The sequence below is a fragment of the Balaenoptera ricei genome, chromosome 1, assembly GCF_028023285.1.
Source record: "Balaenoptera ricei isolate mBalRic1 chromosome 1, mBalRic1.hap2, whole genome shotgun sequence".
Classification (NCBI taxonomy): domain Eukaryota; kingdom Metazoa; phylum Chordata; class Mammalia; order Artiodactyla; family Balaenopteridae; genus Balaenoptera; species Balaenoptera ricei.
In genome coordinates, this window is record NC_082639.1 from 192,517,315 (window position 1) to 192,537,686 (window position 20,372).

The 20,372-nt window shown below is 57.6% G+C and overlaps 1 protein-coding gene across 3 annotated transcripts in view; it reads left to right on the plus strand.

Annotated features, from left to right (window-relative positions):
- The window catches only part of NAV1 (neuron navigator 1), a 209,986-nt gene that overhangs the window by 123,479 nt on the left and 66,135 nt on the right, over positions 1-20,372 (plus strand). For all 3 annotated transcript variants that reach the window (XM_059943309.1, XM_059943329.1, XM_059943319.1), the window contains 2 exons: positions 3,630-3,732; positions 7,953-8,318. In XM_059943309.1, coding sequence (XP_059799292.1) covers positions 3,630-3,732; positions 7,953-8,318 — 469 coding nt within the window. The remainder of the gene's footprint in view (positions 1-3,629; positions 3,733-7,952; positions 8,319-20,372) is intronic.

The following is a 20,372-nucleotide window of genomic DNA, read 5'->3' on the forward strand; positions in this document are numbered from 1 at the left end:
CGCGCACACACACAGGCACACGTGCACACTCAGGCGTGCACCACGCCCTCCTCTTGCTGCTGGACCCTGTCCTGCAGGAGCTGAGAAGCCAGGTCCCCAGAGGAAGGCTGTGAGGTGTGTCCTGATCAGGGCCTCCAGCCCAGGGGAGAGGTGTGCTCTGTGGCCACAGCGAGGACCCTGGCGGGAGCTGAGTCACACTGGAGAGGCCCTTTTCCTCATTTGCACGAAGGTACCGCATAGACTGGGAGTGTCCTGAGTGCGTCCCTGTCCCACACCGGGGCCTGAGAGGAGCTCCCGGGCTCCCCCCACCGCCGCTCTATTTCCTCCAGCCTCTCCCCCATACCCAGACCTGACATTTGACAGATGCATGGAGGCATCGTGACTCAGCCAACAAGACATTGTCACAAAGTCACGTGTGCCCCAGATTACTTCCCCGCCCCATCTCTGATCCCTGGGAAGATGGTGGGAAAGGGGTGAAGCTTGTTATGGGTTGGGGGTCAGAGGTGGGTAGGGTGGGGGGATGAATGCCTTTGCAAATGCAACTTATTCATATTTTAAAGCTAAAAATTTAGACTTGCTTCTGGGGTCAGGGATGTGAATGTCAAATTGCCCTCCTCCCCCCTCCCCCCCATGCCCGGCCCAGGCACAGGGTCTGCAGCTCCTTGAGCCACAGAGGCCTTCCCTTACATGCAGCTCAGTCCTCTCGTCCTGGGAGTCCCACTGCACCCCCAGAGATGGGCCTGTCACCTGAGGATGTGGACACAGCCAGACTCTCAGCACCAGCTGCACCTGAGCTGAGCCTTTGACGCGCAGGGCGGCATGCCCGAGATGGCCACCAGGGGACGCTGCTGGGGCTCGGAGGGCGCTGTGGGGTGGCACCTCTGCAGACTATCCAGGCCTTGGGGCAGAGAGCAGAGCCAGGCCCCCTAGCTCTGTCCCCAACTCTGTCCCAGCCCCGTCCCCAGCCCTGTCCCAGCTCTGTCCCCAGCTTTGTCCCTAGCTCTGTCCCCGCCTCCCCCCCCGCATGCCCACCTACACCCGGGGTGGCAGCCTGATGCCACGTGTTCTTCATTGATACGTTTCTGCACCTCCAGCCAATCGTCCCCCCGCCCCCATCCCTGACCTCAGCCTCCCGTTCCTCCTGTGACCGTGTTGGGCTGACTCACGTCCAAGGACTCTTGTGGCTCTGATTTGGGGCAAGTCTAGGAGACTTTGGGGTAGTCCTGCCCCACTCTACCGGCATGGAATGAGAAGGCTGCTCTGTGAGTTAAGCATTTTTCCCTTAAAAAAAAAAAAAGATACCTTCCTAATGGGACACGTATCCATCCATTCTTTTTCTATGTGTTTTTATTGTGGGCTCATCCATCCATTCCAGAGGCGGTCACCGAGCACCTACTCCGTGCCACCACTGGCTTGGTGCCGGCGGTGCCGAGATGCCCTGTGATCGATGGAAGGAAGTGTGAGCTTCTTCCTGGACTTGACTGTGCCCTGTGCTCCATGTGAGGCGTGGGACCCTGTCTCCGAGGCTCAGTTTCTCCTCCGTGAAATGGGGCAGCAGCACAAAGCTCCCCCACGTGCTGGAGGCTCCACCTCGCTGATGCCTGCCTGGGGTTGGCACACACGGTCTCCGAGTCACCCCTGGTCCCCTCCTCTCGGGGACCGCTCACCCCTCGGAGTCGTGTGCACCTCTTCCCTCACCTCTGCCAAACCCATGGAAAGCATCGCCCTGGCCCAGAAGCCCCCATCTTGGTCCCCATATAGGCCTTTTAGGACCAAGCTTTAAAAGTATACGTACACAGACAGGGTCCCTGTGTGTTCTCCACACCAAGCCATCATTACAGCCACGGAGCAGCTCACGCGTGACCCTTGCCAGGATAAACAGGCGCTGGCGCCCCCGGGCGTGCCGCGTGGAGACCTGCCCTCCTCCCTGCCAGCTGCCCCCAGGCCCCCAGGGAAGGGAGGTGGCTGGGCTGGGCGTGGAGCCGCTTCTCTGGAAAGGTGCCTCCGAGGCTCTAGGAAGGCTCCCTGCCGCCCTCACCCCGCTGACCAGACGGGCAGGAGAGCCGCCTGCCAGACGGCCGGGCTCAGTCTTGGGGAAAAGTGCCTCCTGAAGGGACTCAGAGACGTCCCCTTGGCAGCTAATAGAGCTGCACACTCCTGCTGGGTCTGGGTGGGGGAGGGCCCGTGGGCTCTGGGGCGAGGACCCCCCAGGGTCCAGATCGGGGGGGCCGGTAGCCTGCAGGGTCAGAGCTCTGGGGTTTTCTCCGTTGCTTTGCTGTCAGCTCCGTGGGTCTGTGACTCTCCCACGGGTTGTGCCTTTTTTTTTTTTTTTAATAAATTTATTTATTTATTTATTTATTTATGGCTGTGTTGGGTCTTCGTTTCTGTGCGAGGGCTTTCTCCAGTTGTGGCGAGCGGGGACCACTCTTCATCGCGGTGCACGGGCCTCTCACTGTTGCGGCCTCTCTTGTTGCGGAGCACAGGCTCCAGACGCGCAGGCTCAGTAGTTGTGGCTCACGGGCCTAGTTGCTCCGCGGCATGTGGGATCTTCCCAGACCAGGGCTCGAACCCGTGTCCCCTGCATTGGCAGGCGGATTCTCAACCACTGCGCCACCAGGGAGGCCCCGGGTTGTGCCTTTGACGGACGCAGTGGGGGATCTGCCTGCATTCAGTGACTGTGGGTCCCAGGTCCCGGATAAGCCGTGGAGCAGGATGGACTCTGGCGTCTGCTGCATCGAGGCTCCCTGGATGGATTGGTGGAGGGAAGGGGAAAGTCCCTGAGTCTTTTCATGCTCGGCACCCTCAGGCTTTCGGATGCTTCCGCTCCGGGAAGGCGATGGGGCACATTTCTGTCTGCCGTGGTGGAGTCTCCTCTGTCCAGGCTAAAGTCCTGCCTGGAAACCAAGGCTGGGTTCCATGACCCAGATCGTGCGGGGTCTGCAGTGGGGCTGTACCCACACACCCTCACCTGGGCTCACACCGCTGGCCTGGGGTCTGGATGCCCTGTACTGAGCCCGTGCCCCGGAAGATGGCAGCTCACTGCCCCCCCGCCTGCCAGGGTTTCGGGGGCTCTGGACAAACTGTCCCCTGGACCCCAGCGGCAGACGCTCCCAGCCTGGGGCTGGCTCACACCAGCTCCCAGAGCCAACCCTCAGCCCCTCCCCCTGACTCTGGGGTCAGCGACATCACGTTGGCAGCCACACAGCGGGGCATTTATACCCCAGAAACTGGCCAGCACTACCCATTTGGGCATCTCCACCTCCGAGAGCCAGTTGTTAAACATTTACCAACACATCTCCAGAGACGGGGTTTCAGGCAGACCTTCCGGCTGACCCTGACCGTGGGGGCCTGGGCCGGGGCCTCTGCTGGGAGAAGCGGGGCCCCCCAAAGTGACGCCAGGCTGGGGTGGTCTCGCGGGGCTCTGGGAGGGCACTGAAGGCCGGTGCCTGCAGCCCCCGTCCAGGGCCGGGACGTCAGGACTCCAGGGCATGTCCTGGGCCCTTAGGAAGGCCTGAGAGGCAGACCCTCGTGCCCCTGGGACCGGTCCCCTGGGGATATGGTTACCTGCCACCTCCAGGCCCAGCAGTGAGTCCTCTACACTCATCCAGCTTCTCTTCTCCTCACGCTAGATCCGGAGTCCCAGAGAAAGAGGACGGTGCAGAATGTCCTGGATCTACGACAGAACCTGGAGGAGACCATGTCCAGCCTGCGAGGGTCCCAGGTGACACACAGGTGAGAGCCTGCTGCCCCCTTTCTCCCATTGTTGGGGGACAAGGCCTGCGACCTTGGCTCGAGCGTGCGAGGTCGGTGGGCGTCCGAGCAGTGCGCACTCAGCCCCCGGGGCCACGTCCATGTGTCCACAGGAGGAGCGTGGCCTTGCCGAGTGTCTGCTCCTGCTGGAGACTTAGGTTTCGTTTCATTAAGTTGGAGCATCGCTGGAAGGGGGATGGGAAGCAGGAGCCACCACGAGGCTCAGGCTGTGATCTCCCACGTCCATGTCCCTGCTGGCTGCCCGTCTCCTCGTGGTCACAGGGGTTATTAACTACCCTTCTCTTCCTGTTCTGAAGCTTCCATGTGCCCTTCCCGACACCCAGCATCCTTCCTGCCCTTCAGCCGGTGGCCAGCACGGTGGCCCAGGTTCCATACCACGCAGACCCCCTCCACCTGCCCCCCGTGAGCCTCGCAGCCCCCGCCAGGACCCCGTCCGCAGCACCTCCCTGCCCGGTGTCCTGGCCTCAGTCTCTGCCGTGACTCAGAATTTCCCGCGCTGGCTCCTTGGGCTGCCTGGATGAGCTCATGCTGTCGGCTCCAAGGGGGACAGAGGGCCGGGCTACACCCTGGGGGGTAGAGAGCAAACAGCCAGGATTGAGAAATCCTGGGGGGTGTGGAGCAGGAAGGTGGAGAAGGGGCCTGGAAGCCAGTTCCTCCCCATCTCCTGGGGTTGGAAAATGAGAGCAAAGTTGGGATCTAGGGGCAGTGTGAAAAGGGCCTTTCTTAGCCCAAGGGTGTGGCCAAGTTATATGAAGACCAACTTTACATACCTCCAGTGACAGAGAACTCATTACCTCTCAGCCATCCTTTCCTTGTGGGGTTGCTGTGACTATGAAGTGGAGCTGAAGTCTGGCCTCAGTGGCTCCCACCCATCGGCTCCCGTTCCCCTGCTGAGACGCCCTTCTCCTTCCTTCCCACACTCTTTCCCCAGCCCCAGCCCATCTGGACACGCAGCCCTTTGCTCCCAGACATCTAAAATATTTTACATGATGAAGCAAAGCCTCTTCTCTCTGGGGTTACCTCTGCTCGGGCCAGCAGGACCCCGACTAGTGATGAAAGGGATGTGATCAGGGAGGGCTGAGAAAAAAAGTGGATGGTGGGGCTCCGGGAGGCCCTGGGACTCAGGTCCCTCTACATCTGTGTCCAGCCTCCAGCCCTCCCAGCCCTCCCAGCCCTGGGCAGAACCCCAGTGGGACAGGGGTCTGGCTTGGCTTGGCTCACCATTTTAAGGACCCAGTGGATGAAATGTTGAACGTCCTCCTTCCCCCCAGACAGGGAAGTTGTTGCAACAGTGCTCAGCACCAAATCACCCGCCAGCCCCATCCCAAAGAAGGCAGCAAGAGCTCCGTTCCTGAGAGGGTCACACCCCAGATGACTCAGCCAGAGGGAAAGGGCAGCCGCAGCAGCCCCGGCCCCCTGTTCCCCTGCCTCTGAGCCCCCAGCCCCCCAGCCTCCTGGTGCCCCGACCTCTGAGCCCCCAGCCCCCCAAGTTAAGGCACCTTGACCCCAGGCAGGCTCTGCTGCTTTCTGCTTGGGGGCAGAGTGGGAAGAGGGAGGCCAGAAGCCTTTTGCATAAAGTTGACTGGTGTGTGGGCAGCGCCTCGGGCCTCTGGCTTCTCTCTCCGTTTATGGGAAAAGAACCAAGAGCCCTGAAGCTGGTTTTTCTGTTTACTGTGGACCCAGAGCCACTTCCTGTCTTAGGCTTTGGTTTATATTATTCCTGGTTCACACTTTGATAGCCAAAACAATGATTCCCTGAATTTTTACGGCTCTTTTACTTATTAAAGTGCTTTCCATCAATCAGCCCTTCCCTCGGCCCTGGGAGTGGACGGGATGTGTACACACGCCCTGAGTTAGAGAAGGTGCAGCGGGAGGCTCCGGAGAAGGGGTCACGTGCCAGAGTCGCACGAGCCGATCAGGGTGGCTTCTGCGTCCAGCGAGCTGAGAGCCCGGCCGGCTGAGTGCAGGACAAACACAGGCTCTGTCCTGGAGGAGCTTACAGTCCAATGAGTGTGTCCAGCAAGGTTATTTTCACCCTGCAGCTCACAGGCTGCCTCTAGATTCAGTTCCTTTTCCGAAACCTGTCTTCCTATCCTACTTCCTCTATTTCCCTGGCTTGTTCCCCCGCAAGGAGAGAGTCTGGGTCGGAGGGCTGCGGCCGGAGAGGAAGTGAAACTCCCCCCTCAACCCGCTCCAGGCCCACCATGCCCTCCACCCCAAAAAAAGTCCTCCCCAGAGAGAAGCAAGACTGAAGGGCGGGATCCAGGACTGGAAATCAAGGACCCAAGTCTGAGCTAGAATTTCGGCCACCGACTCAGAGGTGTCTGGAGGTGTGTTTGGGGATAGAGGGGAGCCGTGAGGTCGAGGCCGCAAGCCGGGAACAGAACCGAGGGACCTGGCGCTCGGCACACCCACACGCGATGCTAGTTTTGCTACAAAACGGGCTCCCCTGAAGCTCTCCATCGTCCCGTCACCAGGGCCGTCATTGTCCTCTTCCTTCTGCTTCTCGTCTCCTTGTCACGGTCAGCTCGTTTTTACTAAGCCCCTACTTGCTGCACAAGGCCCAGTACTGGGTCTCACTTCAAGAACTCGCCTGCACGTCCGTCCTGGGCTCACCCCCGCCCATGCGGTCTTGAGGGCCAAACACCCGCCAGGGCGTGCAGAGGGCAACCCGCCGCGGTGAGCGAGGCAGGCCACACACAAACCACCCCCCCCCCCTGCCCGCCCAGGACCACAAGCGCCCAGGGAACTGCCGTTCTCCCTGAGGTCCGAGTCACTAGAAAGGGAAAGTACCCAGGGTACCACACACAGGACAGACAGGAAGCCCCAAGGGGAGAAGCTGGGTGTGGACCAGGCCAGGAAGCCTGGTCACTGATTTCCCTGCCCATCCCGGTCCCCTGCTCACCCACAGGACTCTGCAGGGACCACCATCAGGGTCAAGGCCCATACAGCTCCCTCCAGTTTTTGATCAAAAAATAAAACCCTGTTTTCTCAGGATTGACAGAGACAATTTTGGAGGACTTTGTTATTTTCAAGGAACTTTACAAAAACAAGAAGAGAAAAATCAGTGTCTCACTCCATCTGACCCCCTAGAGTGACTAAGAAATGGATGTGTTTGCAGATTAAAGATTCCTGAGCTCTGTAACTCAGCTTTCCTTTGCCGCCCAGCTTTCTTGGCCCACAGATCCCATCTCATTTATTCAACCCTGTCTGGCTCTACTTAGGCCAAGCCACTGAGACCCCACCTGTGGGTGATTTGGGCTGGCACCACCGCTAGGCTTGGGGGGGATTGTGGGTCTCTGCCTGTCCAAGCAGCCACCTTGGCCCCTGACGGAGACAGGCATCTCCTTCCCCAGCTCCAGACCCCCTGGGCTCAGGCCATCTAGCACTGACCTGCTTCCCTGGCCTGGCCGAGCAGGGCCTGAGGCTTCACCTGCTCTGTCCATTTTCCCACGTTCTCCCCTCTGTCCAGCTAAGGCCACTCTGTCCTCTGGTGAGGTTCTGCTGCTTCTCCCGATGCCCATGCCTTGGCTGGGGCTAGTCTTCCGGGGACCTGCTGCACATCTCAGGTTCCCAGAGGTTTTCCTACACGCTCCACACCCCACTCCTGACTTTGCTGTCTCTGGTTTGGGAAGCAACTAGCCCTGAGTTCACTAACAGAAAAGAGGTGCTAGACTCCCCGAACAAAATGAATGATCGAGGCCTTCCACTCTCAGGTGACTCCCCCAGGTCTCGTGGGCCCCTTCCCGTTCATTGCACACCTTCTGTATACCAGGCACTGTGTTAGGTCTTTACAACTCTATGTGTGATAAAGTAGCTATTATAGTTTTATCCCCATTTGACAGATGAGGAGATGGAGGCTTGGCAAGGTTGATGACTTGCCCCAGCCCCCTGACTAATAAATGGTAGAAAAGGATTCAAACCCAGGTCATATTATAAAATCTGTGCCCTTACCGTGTACGGGATTCCCTCCCTAGCGCTCACCGGCCTCTTCCTTTGACAACCTGAGCTGACACACCTCAGGGCAACATACACCCTAAGAGGCCTCCTGGAGGCCCAGGAGCTCGGGCAGGGGGGCAGAGGCGGGAGGGCGGGAGAGTGGAGGGAGGCATTACAGCCGCCCGAGGACGGGCCTCAGAGCGCTGGACTGGAGAGTAACCAGTGCCCTTCCGCCCACCCAGCTCCCTGGAGATGACCTGCTACGACAGCGACGACGCCAACCCCCGCAGCGTGTCCAGCCTGTCCAACCGCTCGTCGCCCCTGTCCTGGCGCTACGGCCAGTCCAGCCCGCGGCTGCAGGCCGGGGACGCGCCGTCGGTGGGCGGCAGCTGCCGCTCGGAGGGGCCACCCTCCTGGTACATGCACGGAGAGCGCGCGCACTACGCGCACACCATGCCCATGCGCTCCCCCAGCAAGCTTGGCCACATCTCGCGCCTGGAGCTGGTCGAGTCGCTGGACTCGGACGACGTGGACCTCAAGTCTGGCTACATGAGCGACAGCGACCTCATGGGCAAGACGATGACGGAGGACGACGACATCACCACCGGGTAGGAGCGGCCCGTGGGCAGCTGGGGGGAGGACAGTCCAGCGTGCGGACGCCAGAAGGGCGGATGGACCCCAGGGAGGGCGAGGGGACCACGGACAGCGCAGCGCGTGGCTTCCATAAGGGTGGATGGACTTCGCCCCGGGGAAGGAAGCTGTGCTGGGACAAGGAGCCAGTGGCGGGCCTCGTGTGGGCGGTCGCGAGGCTGCTGAGGTTGAGCGGGGTGTCGGGGGGCGACGTCTGAGGAGCTGATTGGTCAGCGAAGGTGCCCCCTCATTGGCCCCTGCGGCTGTCATTCTGTGGCAGCCCCACCCTCTGCCTGGTCTCCGCCCACGACCCGCTGGTGGTCCCGGCCCTGGAGGATCCCTGTGCTGCGCACGTGCACGTGGGACGGCCTGACCTCCCTATTTGAGAGTAAGGGTGACAGGGCCCGTTTCCCTCGAGGGACTACTGGGAAGAGAGGCCGAGGGCGTGTGTTGGGAGTGCTGGAGAGCGGAGCGCAGGACTAGCTCTGCTTCCAACGCTGGGTCCCGAGCCCTATCCCCACCCCACCCTGGCCCCCTTTCTCCTCCTCTGGTTTCTTCCTTTTCAAACCTCTGCCAGCGCTGCAACTTCCGAGTCTGACCCAGACTCGGAACCCTTCCGTCAAACCCTTCTTTCCCATTTTCCTCTTCTCATCTTTTTCTGCCCCATAGACAGGGTTGGGTTTTTGGAGCAGCTTGCAGGGGGTTGGGTTTGGGGAGCAGCTTGCGGGGGGGAGGGGGCAGTCTGGGACATGAGGGGAGAGGACAGGAAGAAAGAATTGCTAGGGACTTCAGGGTCCAGGAGCTGAGACCAGAGCACTGCACAGCTTCTGGAAGCTCTCAGGCGGCTCCGGCTGGCTGTACCTCCACTCGCCCTTCTTGGTTTGCTGGGCCCTTCCAGGGACCACACGGGTAGCCACAGTGCCCCCCCCCCACCCCCCTCGGAACTACCTCTCCCCAGTAAACAGCTCGAACTGGGAGGGAGTGGAAGGTAGCTGAGCTCCAGGCTGTCCACTTCTCCCCACCCCAGGGATGTACTGGGAGGACCGGACCTGGCAGGGCCTGTCCCGATGACAGGCTGCTTTGGAGCAAAACAACTGACTCATGAATGGGGTTGTTTACTTCTTGTAAGCCCCAGGGGCCGGCCCACCTCTTGCTCAGGTCCGCCAGCATGGGGCTGGGGCCGGAGACAGTTGTCCAGCTCCTCGTGGGTGCAGAGGCTGTGCTGGGTGGAGGAGAGCCTGGCGTCTGGTGCTGCTCTGCACAGCCTCTGCCCCAGGAAGCCCTTCTCCTCCTCTGAGGAAGTGTTGGGTCCCTGCCCTCTGACATCGCGCAGCTGGACAGGGCAGAGAGCTCCCACGTCCAGGACTCTGCCTTTGGAGAGACCCCAGTCTGAAGCAGGTGGTGGGACCTCTGGCACCTAACCGGCTATGAGCTTGGGCAAGTCACTTAAGCTCTCTAGGCTTCGGTTTGTCTATCTGCCCAGTGCAGATAACAGTAGAACTTATCTCAGAGTGATGATAAGGGTTAAATGCGTTAATTACGTAAAGTGCTTGGGATAATTCCTGGCTCTTTGTAAATGCTCAATCCTTGTTAGTTTATTTTTATTGCTATTATTACTGTTACTTATTGTTAAAATCACCTTCTAAAGCAGGGGGGGGACTCCTGCCCTCTGAGGGTCCCAGGCTTGCCCTCAGGGACTGGGCAGTGCAGCAGAGCCCCATCAGAATCGGCAGCAAGGACAGATGTAGCAGCAGCTGGCCAATCCTGGGGACATAGATTCAGGGGTGTGTGGGTATGGAGTGCTGGGCGGGGGAGCCAGGAAAGACGCCCTTTACCCAGCCTCTAGCACCTTTTCTTTGTCCTCTTCCCTCTGGACAGTGTGTGTGCTCCTGAATCAGTGCAGAAGCAGAGTTCACTAGACTGGCATGGATGGGACCTTCCTCCCCTGTGCACTCATGCCCGTCAGCCCTGGGGAAGCGTGGGGTTCGCAGGGAATACAGAACAGAGTGGCGATACCCACAAAGTGGACCTCACTGCAAACTGCAGTGCTGGTGCCAAGATAATTTCACATGAGTTTTTACGGTCAGTCTGCAATTAGCAGCAACTCTCAACGAGCCAGTTCTAAGGGGGCTCCGGCGTTAACATCCCCACCAGGACTGTCAGCCCACCCATCCTTCAATGCCCTTGAGCAGTCAGAGTTGAGAGGAATCCATTTATAATCCCCAATAATTTTAATATAACCAATCACTCCTCATTGATGCGTTTTCACAGTTAAGTGTCGTGTTTTTTCACTTAAAAAGACCTAGGGCATCCTAGGTTCCAGCAAACCTGAGCCACACTTGCCCAGCCCCTTTCTGGTCCTCCCTCTCCCACTGTGGTTTCCATCCAGGTTTTGTAATTTAGAAAACGTCCTGCTCCTAAGAAAATTGCTTTTCCTACTCATAAAACAGGCAGGGCTATTCCCTTCTCACCTACCAGTGACACCCCATCCTTCCCCGTTGGCCACTGCCCATGACCATTCACTTCCCGACTCTCAGAAGTCTCAGCACTGGGCGAGCAGGACAGGTGAGGCTCCCCGCTGGGCTTTCGCTCCCTCCCTCCCCCCGACCCCAGCCGACACAGTCACAGGCCATCCAGGTGAGACGTGGAGGATGGCAGTGACCCCGAGGCTTTCTCGGTGCCCTCCGTCCGTCCCCTGCTGGGGGATCGTCCACCTGGGGCTCTTCCCAAGCCCGTGTTCAGTCCAGAATCAGCCCTCCCCGCTCCATCCAAACGCCTGGCCGTTTCCCGGGTTGCCCATCTGGGTGAGCTCAGGGAAGGCAGATTCTTCAAACTGAAGCTCAACAAACCAGGACGAGGAAGGGAATGCAGCTGCTAAAACCATCATATACTTGAAGTTATATATTTAAACAATTGTGGTAAAATATGGTTTTATATGTGGCTAATATCTTAACTGCTTTTAAGTTTAAGAGTTCAGTGGCGGTAATTACATTCACATTGCTGTGTCACCATCACTGACGTTCATCTCCAGAACTTTTTCATCTTCCCAAACTGAAACTCTGCACCCGTTAAACACTGACTCCCCAGCCCCCTCTCCAGCCCCGCACCCGACCCTTCCTCTTTCTGTCTCTATGAGCTTGACTATTCTAGGGACCTCACAGAACTGGAAATCACACAGTATTTGTCTATTTCTGACTGGCTTATTTCACTCAGCATCATGTCCTCAAGATTCATCCATGTGATAGCAGTCGGAATTTCCTTCCCTTTTAGGGCCAAATAATATTCCATTGTATATATAGACCACAGTTTGTCTATCCATTTACCCATCGATATACATTTGGGTTGCTTGCTATGAACATGGGTGTACAAATACCTCCTCAAGAAGCTGCTTTCAATTCTTTTGGGTGTATTCTCAGCAGTGGAATTGCTGGATCATATGGTAGTTCTATTTTTAATTTTTTCGAGGAACCACATACAGTTTTCCAGAGTGGCCGCACCATTTTCCATCCCCACCTGCAGTGCATGAGGGCTGCCTTTTCTCCACATTCTCGTCAACACTTGTTATTTTCCATGTTTGTTTTTTTAATAACAGCCATCATGATGGGTATAAAGTGGTTTTAATCTGCATTTCCCTAATGACTAGAGATGTTGAACATCTTTTCATGTGTTTATTAGCCATTCATATGTCTTCTTTGGAGAAATATCTATTCAAGTCCTTTGTCCATTTTTTAATCAGGTTGTTTGGTTGTTGTGGTTAAGTTGTAGGAGTTCTTTATATATTCTGGGTATTAATCCCTTATCAGACATATGATTTGCACATATTTTCTCCCATTCTGTGGGTTGCCTTTTCATTCTGTTGATGGTGCCCTTTAATGCGCAAAAGTTTTTCATTTCAATCAAGTCTAGTTTATCTCTTGTTTCTTTTGTTGCCTACACTGTACGTGTCATAGCCAAGAAATGATTGCCAAATCCAATGTCATGAACCTTTTCCCCAATGTTTTTCTCCAAGAGTTTTATAGCTGCTGAGGCTTTTTTTTTTTTCAGTTTTTAAAAAAAATTTATTTAATTAATTAATTTATTTATTTTTGGTTGCGTTGGGTCTTTGTTGCTGTGCGCAGGCTTTCTCTAGTTGCGGTGAGCGGGGGCTACTCTTTATTGCGGTGTGTGGGCTTCTCATTGTGGTGGCTTCTTTTATTGTGGCGCATGGGCTCTAGGTGCACGGGCCTCAGTAGTTGTGGCACACGGGCTTCAGTATCTGTGGCTCGTGGGCTCTAGAGCTCATGCTCAGTAGTTGTGGTGCATGGGCTTAGTTGCTCCGCGGCATGTGGGATCTTCCCGGACCAGGGCTCGAACCCGTGTCCCCTGCATTGGGAGGCGGATTCTTAACCACTGCGCCACCAGGGAAGCCCGCTGCTGGGGCTTTTTAAAAATACAAATTCCAAGTCTCATGCCTGGCCTACCTCTTCTACCTCAGGAAGCCGTATTTTTCTGACGCTTCTCAGTGATTTGGGGGCTAGTCTGTCTTCCATAAAGTTAACAAATCTTCTTCATAGTAACCCCGACAGCATCCTTCAGCTTTGATTTGGGTGGGCACAGTACCAGGGGGGCTTATTCCACTCCAAATAGCATAAGATTACAAGAAAGCGTTTAAGTATTCACCTGAAATCTGCTTCACTTCTGCCTATTGATTCAAATGTTGTCATCTGAGAAAAACAGACTAAGTGGAAGTCTTCATCCAAACATTTCAACATGTTCTTAATGATGGTTCAGACAGTCTCTTCTCTACAAAAGAAAGAGTCCCCAACTCATTTCAGTACTTCCTGAAATGACCCAGTTTTCCAGATCCCACCTGTCCTCGTTACCCTCCTCTGGAAGCTCTCAGGTTGTCAACGATCCCCTTAAAATTTGGCACCTGGACTGATCTGCCCGGTCCTGGCAGGGTGACATCCAGAGCCCGACCCTGTGGCCAGCATCGGCTTGGCTGCCGGCTGTCCTAGGTGGCAGCTCAGGACATCTTTACCTCCTGAAAAGAGAAAAGGAATTTGTTTTTTTCTAAAAATAGGAAGGTCTGGAATTTAATCGAAAGGAGGAGATGAGTTCCACAGCCATCTGCACACGCCTAGCCCCCAGTGTTGGGGTGGGAGGTGGGGAGGCTGCACCTACGGAGGTGAGGGTGGGCTCCGGCGGGGGGGGCGTGCGTACGGGGCTGCGTGTGCCCCCCAGCCCCTCCCTCCTTTGACTTGGACGTGCCTCTCACTGCCTCCACTTCCGTCTGTGTAAGTGGTGGCCTGGGTGGGCAGGAGCCCCAGCTGCGTCCCCAGCAGTGCTGCGCTCACACCCTCCCGGGGGCGTCCTTCACCTGGTGTAGAGTAGTTCTGCAGCCCTGGCAGGACCGCTGTCGGGCGACCTCGACCAAGGGCCGCAGAGCTGTAGACAGAGCCCTGCGCGTGTGCCGGGGGCCAGCGGGGCTCCCCCGTCAGGTGGTCCCTGCTCCGCGCGGCGGCTGGCTGCTCCTGTCCTGTCCCTCTTCGTCCCCTCCTTCCCCAGCCTGTCCTCTTAAGCCGTGCTCAGGAGCTCGGGAACAGATGGGATTCGTTTCCCCCTTGGTGCTGAAGTGTCCTGACGTTGAAAAATGTCAAATAAAATAAACTGTAGGCCCCGGTCTCCTCCCAGGCTGGCTTTTTGCTCCCAGAGGCAGGAGCCCAAGCCTTAAAGAAACCCTCCCGCCTTGCTGAGTGGCCTGGGCCTGGGCAGCCCCCTCCTGAGAAGGAACGTCACTCACTGGGCTCCAGGTGGCTGATCCCAAGATGCCAAACCCCACCCCGTTTAGGGACAGAATCCTCCTGCGAGGAGCACTGGGTTTGTAGGGTTTGTACAGAGAGAGGAGGACTCTGGAATGTGAGTGGGCAGGGAGGAGAGTCTTCCTCCTCTTCCTCCCCTGCCCCTGTCTCCTCTGTTTCCTGGCAGGCATTCCACCCCGTGGGCGGCTGGACCAGGCCGGGCTTTTGCCCGTGGAACACAAGGATTGGGGCAGAGGGGTAGGGGGCCATCCTGGGGAGGACCCGGCGTTCAAGTTCAGGAAGGAATCGGTTCCTGCCCTTGAAGGGCTCCACATCTAAAAGGGAGGAGGATGTCTGCTGTATCCATGGCAGCAGCAGGAGTGAGGTGTAGCTGACGCAGACAGTGGCTGTTGCCTCTTTGGGGGTAACATCTAACGATGACCCGCAGCTTCATGCACGTGGCCTCGGCTGCCCTTCTCTGGGTGCAGGGGAAGGAGCATCTGAGCATCCGGGGCTCCCTCCTGAGCCCCCCTCTAGCTCGCTGTGTGGCACTAAGCAAGTCCCCAGCCCCTCTGAGTCTCAGTTTGCTCATTTGTAAAAAGGTCATCGTTTGTGCCTTGGGAGGATCAAGTGGAAAAGAGTAAGAGTGCTCTAAAAAGTATGAGGAACTGTCGGTTTGAAATATTTATTCTGGTTTCAACTTACGGTTCTGTTCATTTAACTGATGGGGCCTCTGTCTTAATTAGGGGCTGTTAGAGTATCCACATAAGATTTCTTCAACTTGACAGATGAGTTCACAGAGTTTGGGCTTTGACTCTGTTGAGGGGGGTGATCTTGTTTTGCTTTTTTACAGTGTCTTGATGTTCTTTCTGTCCTGTGGTGCAGAGTTAAATGAACCGGCCTTTGCGCACAGGCTTGCCAACATGGCACGCCAGGACTGGCGGGGTTGCAGAGTGGTGTGGAGTACAGCTCACGGCTAGACAGAGCCCTGGCTCTTCACCTGAGCTCTGTGCGTCACCGTGGGTGCCTGCTCTCCCTCTGCCTGAGTTCCCTTGTCTAGAAAAAGCAGAGAGTGGTGGTACCCTAGTCTGTAAGGCTGGTGCGAGCACCGAATTAGTGAACATGTTTACTTTGTGTATAAGAAGTGTTAGATGTTAGCCCTTTGGTGACTGACGGTAGCAAGCTGGTGGCCCTAAGCTGTCACACGCACCTTCTGAAAGATAAGACAGTATTTGGAAAAGTGTGTGTTAACCTTCATGCTTGAACGTGATGTTTCTGAGCCTCACTGGGAGGGCGACAAACTAAGTGGTTTACCAAGCAGGATGGCGGCGTCCTGACCCACTTCTGCCTGTTCGTGCAGTGCTATCGTGTGGCAAAGGGTGCCCCTGTGTGGCTTGGAGACCCCCGGCCACGGGTCCAGCATGTGGCTGTACAGTGTGGCCAGACTAATTGCACACAGGACCGCACAAGTGACCATGGTTCCTTTCCCGCCGTGACCTGGCTAACGGGGCTGACTGTACCTCACTCAAACACGTGTGTCGTACGTGAAGTGTGTCCTGGGATGGAGTCCCCAGGAGCAGACCTCGAGACAAGGATTTGTGTGCAAGTGGCTTATTTGGGAGGTGATTCCAGAAAGCACGGATGGGGGTGGGGAAGTGGGTCGGGGAGAGGAGGAAGCCAGTGCAGGATGCGTTCTGTGCGGGTCACTGTTGAGGTCAGCTGGGCTTGGGGGTTCCGGGGGATTACATGCCCACCCAGAGGGCCAGGAAGCCTGGATATTTATCTTTCGACTCCCAGTCGTTATTGGCTGAGGGCGGCTCCCAGGGGCATTGCATCCTGGTGTTTTCTCCTGCTCCACACAGGCTGGGGGTCACAGGTGCCTGCAGAGCGGCTGTGTCTGTGTTTACGGAAACAGTAACTGCCGAGGGGACACAGGTGGGATACAAGGGGCATCAATTATAAAGAGGGAAGATGGGAAGGGAGGAGGCCGTGGAGTCAGATTCCTGGTCTGTTGGGAGGGAGGGGGTGGCTTCAGAGAGCCAATGGCTGTCGAAACACCCTTAACTCCTAAAACAGAATAGTGAAAGCATTGCTGAGAGTGTGTGGGGTTAATCGGGATCACAGGGTCTGTTCAAACCCAACAGGGTCGCTGGAAGGTTGGAGTAAGCCAGGTATTCCAGAGGCGCAGCTGGATGTGTGCTGGTTGCCAAGGCAACGGATGCAGGCAGAGGAGGGGCCCCTCTGGTGTGTCCTAGTAACCTACAATTGAGCTGCCGGGTTTTCCCCGAGTTTGATGATATACAAGCTGGTTGACAATCAAGACGGATAAGGGCTGCGGAAGCCGTTGAGACGGGTCTGGCACTTCCCCACCACTCCTGCCCGCCCGCCTGCCTGTCCACTTGTCTCTTCTCCGTCATCGTCGGCCTTCTCCTTTCCCCGCACACCTTATGTTCTGGGATGAGCCAGCTGGGCTCGTGGAGTGCTGGAAATTCCATGCAATCTGATATTACAGGAAGAGCCCAAGTTTGGAGTGGGCTCAGATCCCAGCTCTGAGGCTTTGGGGAGGCTGTGTGTCCATTCTGGCGGGGCTGGTCAAACGGGAATAGGGTCGTCGTGAGGATGTTATGGTGTACATTGTAATAACGTGCTAGGTATACAGCAGGTGCTCAGCAAATATTACCTCCCTCCCTTCTCTCGGTCGGCGCCTAGAAAACCAATGCTCTGAAGGTCTGAAGGCCGTCTGCAGAGGGGGACTTTCCCAGCTGGGGGGTTCGGGGGTGATACCTAGTCGCTCATTTGTCCGTGCCCGGTTCCTCCCGCCACCCCTGCTGGAAGCCTCCCCAAATTCACCCCATTGCAGTGTGACTGCTACCCGACTCGGGGTCGTCCTGGAACTCGTGTGTATAATTTGTGCTGTAGTAACTTGTGCTTTTATAATTCTCTAACAATTGCACGGCACATGTGGTTTACAAAACACTTATGTGGCACTGTCTTATTTAATCTTAACAGCTCTGTGAATCAGGTATTCTTTTCCCCAGTTTACAAGCGAGGAAAGTGGAACTCGGCTTCACTGGCTGGCCGGGAGCTCATAACTTAAAAGCGGCAGCACGGGAGCAGAGCCAGGCGTCTCCGACACCTGCCCTCCCCACGCCCTCCCCATCCCGTGCTCACTCCAGCTCGCTCGCTGCCTCCACTTGTGTGTAGCATGTGTGCCCCTAAGCTTGGGGGCGGGGGTCGCAGGCCTTACTGCCACCGCAGAAGGAGCTCCCCTCAACACCCAGCAGGCCATGCTGTTGGAGGCCCCCTCTCCGAAGGCCCCTAAGTGGCTGCTCCGTCTTCAAGGATAGGGACCTGCTTTGCAGCCCACAGAGCAGCCACAGCCGGGAGCTCGGGGCAAGGGCAGGAGGAGCAACGCACGCCCCATGAATACAGGCTCTGTTGACTGTGGCTCAAAGGCTGAGCTGTCCCAGGATGCTCGCGAGAGGCCAGCTCTGGCCTCTGGGCTATCACGTGTCTCTGGCCAGGCAGCAAAGGACCATTCACTGCGGCTGAAGAAAGGCCAGCAGGCCAGGCTGGGCACCCACCCGCTGAGCTGTGCACGGGCTGCCCCAGAGAGGCTGCGGGACTGAGTTGCTATTGCCCGTACGCTGGGGCCGTGATGGAGCTAGCACAGGCAGATGCATTAAGGTCTGGCTTTGGAAAGCAGGCAGAGCGAGTCAGGCCCTGAGAGGCCGCAGGCAGGCGCTATGGTAGAGGCAGACCAGGGCTCACGGATCCGCAGGTCAGGGTCACGGAGAGACGGGTGGACAAGCCGATGCCGGGGCTGGTGCAGGGGGTAAACAGAGCCAGTGCGCGGGACGTGCTGCCAAGGGGGGGGGGGCGGGGAGAGCCACCCAGACACATGTGTGACGGGCGGGATACAAAGAGGCTGTGTGCACACCGGCTTCCCTGGCAGAGGGCAGGGCGTGCGCCAGCCAGCCAGGCCGGAGAGCGTCCGAGAGGCGGAGGGACCAGTGTCTCACCAGCCCGCCTGCTCTGCCCGCCTCGGCCGGCTCGTATTAAGAGGGGTCCAGGGAGTTCCCTGGTGGTCCAGTGGGGAAGATTCTGCGCTCCCAGTGCAGGAGGCACGGGTTCGATCCCTGGTCGGGGAACTAGACCCCCCCATGCATTCCGCAGCTAAGAGTCAGCATGCCGCAACTAAGACCCGGCGCAGCCAAATAAGTAAATAAATATTAGGAGGGGTCTGCCCTGTGCCCTGTCCCTTCCTTCTTGTGGGGCGTCTCCAGCCAGATCCGGGGACACGTCTCCACCGTGGCTGCTGCCCTCTGCTCCTGACCGCTCAGCCCCGTCCAGCCCCTTTCCTGTCCCCTCTTCTCACTGGCCACCCCTCTCAGTCTCTCAGCCTCCTCTTCCTCGTCTGGCTTCTGTCTCGGCCCCTGTGGGTCTGATGACAAGGGGCAGTTCAGGAGCGATGCTGTCTCCGTGGACAGAGCCCGGTGGTGGCACTTCCGGCAGCAGAGGCTCCCAGGACGCAGCTTTCTGCCGCGTATCATTAGAGGAGGAGGCACAGCTATCACCTGCCCGTCACCGTCGCCCTCTGAGCGGCAAGCCCCTGCAGCCGCCCTATGCCTGTGCTCACCTTTCCTCGCACGGTCCCCGTGTGAGGTCCTGCCCTTCCCAGCTCCGAGCCGTCGCCCCTGCGGTCTGGGTGGCAGCAACCGTCCCGTCCCTTGTGGCTCCTCAAGTCCCTGTGGTTAGTTTCCTGTTCTTGAGAGATAGGCCGGCGCCATCGATGGGGCACTCCAGAGTCCAACTGCCCCGGATTTATCCTCGGTTTGCCGCTATTGCCTGCATGACCCTGGATAAGTGACTTAGCCTCACCGTGTGAAAGGAAAGGGGATGACGGTGCCCACCTCATGGTGCTTATTCACATGGTCAGTAAGTACTTCTAGAGACCTGCTGTACAGACACTTGGGGGTCCAGCAGGAGAAAAAGTCATCATTCTTAAACTCATATACAAAAGAGAGAAGGCAGACAAGCCAACAGGTAAATACGTGGTAGATCAGGTGGTGCTGTGCGCCATAAAGGAAGATGAAGCAGGCTGAGGGACAGAGTGGTGGGCGGGGGCTGTTGGGGAGCGTGGTCAGGGAAAACTCTCCAGTAATCGATGCCCAGAAGAGCATGTGCAAAGACCCTGGGGCAAGAATGGGCACGTGTTCAGGGAAACGCAGGGAGGTCCGTGTGGCTGAAGCAGAATAAACAAGACAGATGGTGATCAGAAATGAGGTCAGGGTGTAGCCAGGGGCCAGGTAGTACAGGTGAGGGGCAGCTACAGGCAGCTTCCAGGCAGAGGAGCGATGAGATCTGACGCGTGTTGCAAAGGCTGTGCCTGGCCGCTGTGAGGGGGCAGCGAAAGGAAGCTGCTGGGATCGTCTGGGCAGGGCGGGGTGGGGCGGGAGGCAGAGACTGGAGCTCCAGCTCAGGAACGGCGGGGCACCTGGGTCAGCGGGCGCTTCGGCCAACCTGAAATCACTGCGCTGCCCTCGGGGGTCTCACACTCATACACACACTCACACACACACTCGCGTCTGCCCAGGGGCAGCTAAGGGTCCGGCAGGCCCCGTGGAGGGCGGGCAGCCTCCTGCTGTCTCCATTCCCACCGCCCCATCTGTCCTGCGCTCTCAGAACCACACAGAGACGCTGAGGTTTGGGAGGATGTGAAACAGTTGCCCACTGTGTGCGATCTGGCGGGACGCCGCCTCTCCCAGCTGCGGGGTGGCAGGGAAGGCAGGCCTCCTCAGAGGTTGTGTAAATATTTGGGAAGCAGGCACACAGCTGGGAGTGGGACCCCCTCCTCCAGCTGGCTCGTTTGCTGCCCCAGGGACATCTCAGCAGGACCTGGGGCTGGGCTTCGGGACATCCCACCATGCATCTGCCCTCCAGGCCCGGCCCACACTCTCCCACCCACCCTCCACCTTTCCCTCAGAGCTCAGGCTGCCCTGGGAAGGGAGTTGGAAAGAAGTGGCAGCACCGCCCCGGAGTCAGGCGGCCTGGGTCTGCAGAAGGGCTGCCCTTCCTCAGCCCACCTTCCCTCCCCGGGAACACCTGGGCGCCGAGCCAGAGGAGCTCTAAGGCTGTTTTGGCTCTGACGTTCCAGATCTCCAGCCATGAGAAGTGCGTCTGTGCGGGGCTCAGGCACAGCCCTGATGGGTCCAGAGCGGAGAGAGCTCGCCAGGGTCACGCACAGGGAGC